General features: G+C 34.1%; 1 protein-coding gene across 1 annotated transcript; it reads right to left on the bottom strand.

Moving 5' to 3' along the window:
- Positions 1–1,831: 1,831 nt before the first annotated feature.
- On the bottom strand, positions 1,832–3,445 carry LOC111404033 (zinc finger protein CONSTANS-LIKE 5-like). Its single transcript, XM_023032749.1, has 2 exons — positions 2,613–3,445; positions 1,832–2,524 (listed from the first exon to the last, which is right to left on the bottom strand). Exons 1-2 carry the CDS (start codon positions 3,369–3,371, stop codon positions 2,201–2,203), a joined length of 1,083 nt encoding a protein of 360 aa, XP_022888517.1. The 5' UTR covers positions 3,372–3,445; the 3' UTR covers positions 1,832–2,200.
- Positions 3,446–4,500: the final 1,055 nt, after the last annotated feature.

Here is a 4,500-nt window from a genome sequence, read left to right as displayed (position 1 = left end):
ATTAAGATTAATTGTCAAATACCTTTATCCATCGAACACTCTCCAAACATATTTTGGTATATTCTCCTCAAACCAACATAAAGGAATTATGTGAATATTGTAAGCTGATGTTGCCGCAAGATAAATAGTTCAAATTCTTGGTGAAGATTGATGTGAAGAAAAGAGAAGAAAAAGCACGAAAGAAATTGATTGTCAGAAGTTGACAAAGTCGATGCAAAGGAGATTAATGAAGAAAGCCATCCAAGCAAGAAACTAATTATAGAAGGTTGAATATTAATTTATATTAGAGATACATATATTCTTTCTCTTTAAAAATTGAATCAAAACACAGCTGTTATTTTGTGGTTTTAATGAATGTTTAATTTAATATGACTTATATTTAAAACAAATTTGCTACATCATTAAAATTATAACATTTGATTTTGTACCAATTTGAAGTAAACACCGTGTAATCTATCAAAAACGGAAGCTGCGTAGTTAAAGAACAATTTCAAAAATTCTATATTGCCCAATCCAATAATCGTGTATCGATTCTTAATGTCAAATAAAATCACTATTTAAATAAATTATTATCATGAATAATCTTTTATCAATTTTCGTATTTATTTCATTCAACTTTATTTCCATCAAGTGAAACTCAATATATATATATATATATATATATGTTCAAGCATCTTTAAACGTTACTTTTACAGCACTAATAAAGAATTTTAGAATAATATGCAATGCACACTTAAACATCTAAACATCACTAACAAAACAAAGCTAACATTATTTAACTTCTCAACAATTATGATGTGTTCCATAAGAAGGTGTAATGCAAAGTAAACAAACTTAGCCCTTATTTGGTTTAAATAAAAATCAGATTTTTATTAAACTTTGATAAAAATTGATGAAATATGTAATTGAAAAATTATAGGTCCCATGAAGTATTGATTAAAATTAATTATTGACTTTATTTATATTTTAATCCACTTTTGTAGATGAACCCAAGGAGTTAAAAAGTTTGCCATGAGCAATTTCTATTGTGTAATTTTGAATACCAAATCTCTTGGACAATGAAATAAGGAATTGGATTCTTTGTTGGGCATCAATGTATGGATAAGCTCTTGTTTCCTGGTCTATTAGTGCACATCTCGCTATTTACCTCCCTCACGATACTTCAAGGGTGGGACCGTGGGGGGCCTAAAGGTTGGAGTTCAACCTTTAAGAAAAAGGAAAAACTGTCAAACGGATCTCTAGTAAACTATATTTTGCCAAACAATACCTTAGCCAATTAGAAAATTGATTTCATATTTCTTGAATGAATAGACCGCTCAACCAATTAGAATTGAGATTCAGATCCACTTTAATCACTCACCCGTCGACAATCACGGACTCGTAAGTCTGCATATGGACAAATCTTTACAAAAATGTTGTGGAGACATGCTCAAAAATAGGGTAGACACATGTCTAAATATGATTAGACGCACAGCCAACAACTTCTGTCAAATCAATATGTCTCTAAATCCCCATTTTTAGCCCATCTAACTAGTTTTATTCAAATCTTTATTAAAACTTTGGGTGTCGCATTAAATTATCAATTTTATTAAATAGAGTCATCAAAGTCCATATAAATTGATCTATATTTTCATTTTTATTTGACATGTAGTAACATGTCCACGTAAAATGATGGCTCGTTTGAGCATACCAATCTAAAAATTTGTATACTATTTATTTGAATTTTAATCTAATCGAATTGGTCATTAAATCTTAACAGGATTTGACAATGTATCAAGATTTAGAATTCCATTCTAAAAAGTCAACATTATTAAGAAAAGTAGTCGAAATCATTATAAGTTAGTTCAGATTTTCTTCTTTATTCGATCATAATCTATACAGACGATTGATCCACGTACCATAATCACTCATACTCAAGTAAAAACGAGGATCAAATGTTACAAATTAAAAGGAACTGACAAACTTACATAAAAGCCCTTCAACAAAAAGCAGTCAGGCTTTTCAGATTGCAGAAATTGATGATATACTACACAGTCTACACACCCTGCAATCCCTTTCTGTTGAGAGGAACAAGATTTATACTAACATCTCCGTTGATTAATTATTTCACAGACAAGAAATTCAGTTATCATTACATTGAAATACATAAGAAATATTATTGATTAGTAATACATTTTGGAATTTTGATCCAACTTTGCCATCAGAATGTGGGAACGATATGGTATCTTTCATCAGGGATGAAAATTCGATCAATATCAGATTCAATTGCCTCCGTTCTTTTTGCGAAACGACCTTTGATTCTTGGCCTTGTTTCCGCATAGGCCTTTCGAGATGCATATCGTATAGTTTTCTCGAATTTTCTGTTCTTTCTCTTCTCTCTGTACCTCAAAACTCTTGCTTCCCTGTTCGATCCAACAATCTGGGAACCTTGATTCTTGCTCAGATCAACACCAAAAGAGTACGATGATTCTGGAAAAGAGCTCCCTTCGGGCACAACCCCGATATCCAATGAAGATGATGAAACCTGAAATTTTGCAAAAAAAATAAGAATAAGAAAACTGTGTACATAATATTTATGTGTGTCAAGAAAAGAAGGCAAAAATGGTACTTACACTTTGGCTAAAAGATGGGGTAGTGTAGCTGTTGTTGTATGAACCAATGTTGGATCTCGTGAAATCGACTTCGAGTCGATCTTCTGATGAATGATCAGTCAATTTTGTTGGGATTGGAGATTTCATGGTCTGTACAGGAACAATACTGTCAGGTTGATGCGATGAAATTGGATAATCCAAGTCTAAGAATTGATCTTCGGAAAACAAGAAATCCATAGATTTCATGTCCATTGGATCAGTAACAATTTTCCAAGTATCAGTTACAAAGCTGTCCTGTGTGCTAAATTTTATGTCATGTTGAACATTTGAGGTTGCGTACAAGATGTTACTAGTCGAGTCAGGCACCAACAGAGCTGCGGCAGTGGACTTAACCAAGGACTCGGAATTGTCGTAAAAAGGTATGACTGGGACCCGCTCGTGGCGGCTGGCAAGGTGGTTTGCCGAATGGATGTCACGATCACAGGTGATGCATAGGGCTGCGGCGTCCGCCTTGCACGTGACACTAGCCGGCGCTAGCTCGCACACCTCGCACATCCACACACGTTCGTGCTTCGATGTGGAAGATAATAAAGTCAAAGATTTGCTATTCGCATCATGGACCTTGGAATCACATGACATGCACATAAAAGCAGAGTCCGTCCTACAAAATAGCAGCGCCACCGCAGATTTGCAGTGGTCACACGGCCTCGCCGCCACATTCCACCCTGTAGGAAAAGACTTGGCCTTGGCTGCTCCGCCACCATCTTGTCCTAGTCCCATTTTGATATCTCAAAAATATTTTGCTCTCTCCCTCTCTCTCTCTCTAATAAGGATGACTAGGCTTGTAACTAGTGGTGTGTGCTTGCCAATAACAATTTGTGTATATCTATCGAGTCAGGAGAGAGAGTAAGGGGGAGGAAATCTGGTTGCTGATAAATGTGGGAGTGACACGTGGATGGGGTTTTAGCCAAGCAAAAGGTTTGATGGCACATTGTGTTAAGTAATTGTCGTGTGTCTGTGCCGCCATAGGGCCCAAAATGTACAAGTTGTAAAGCCAGAAGTATACTGGTTGCGTCACGGGGAATGGAACTTCTCTTCACTTTTTTTTTAATAAATGTTGTTAAAAATTGATTAATCGTGCGATTAAAAAACTGTAAATTCCATAAAATATGTGATTAATATGAATAATTGTATGTTGTTATGATTTTGGTATTTTGACTTGCATTTTTATATCACCCTAATAGTAAAAATTTATTACAGTTCAGACACGTGCTTGTTAGAATTCCATAAAAAGAAAAAAAAAAAAAATACTCATCCACGATTCACTTTTCCTTCTTCGTTATATATAAATATGTGGCACTTAAATAAAATATTCATGATTTTTTTCATTTATTTATTTACCGTAAAAGATTCATATTGTTGTAGTGTTAGCTTTAGTAAGATTTAAAATCTCGATTTCGCCCTCGAGACATAATTCAGTAGTGCAAAGGATAGAAGTGGAGTAACCTCAACTTTGTTGACAATCGTAATGTGAGAGTTCGATTCCTAAAATATAGAATTGGATTCTTTGTGGACACCAGTGTATGGGCAAGCTCTTGTTCTCTGACCTGATGGGACACATCCCGCGATTTATCTCTCCCGCGATGCTCTAAGGGCGGGCATTGGGGGCCCTCAATGTTGATGTTCAACTTTTTTTTTTTTAAATCTCGATTTCAATATAAGTTAAAGTCAACAATTAATTTTAACCTATGTTTGACTCTCTTTAAATTAAAACTCTTTATTCTTATATTTATTTTCAACAATATATTATACAATAAAATATTCTGTATATAAATTCGAAATTTTTCCCAACTTTTAAACCGTGTATTATCCAAAAAAATCATAATGACTATCCAATAAGGACTTAATT

This window comes from Olea europaea, chromosome 11 (genome assembly GCF_002742605.1).
Source record: "Olea europaea var. sylvestris chromosome 11, O_europaea_v1, whole genome shotgun sequence".
Lineage (NCBI taxonomy): Eukaryota > Viridiplantae > Streptophyta > Magnoliopsida > Lamiales > Oleaceae > Olea > Olea europaea.
The sequence above is the reverse complement of the archived record's forward strand: the minus strand, read 5'-3'. Positions and strand labels throughout refer to the sequence as shown.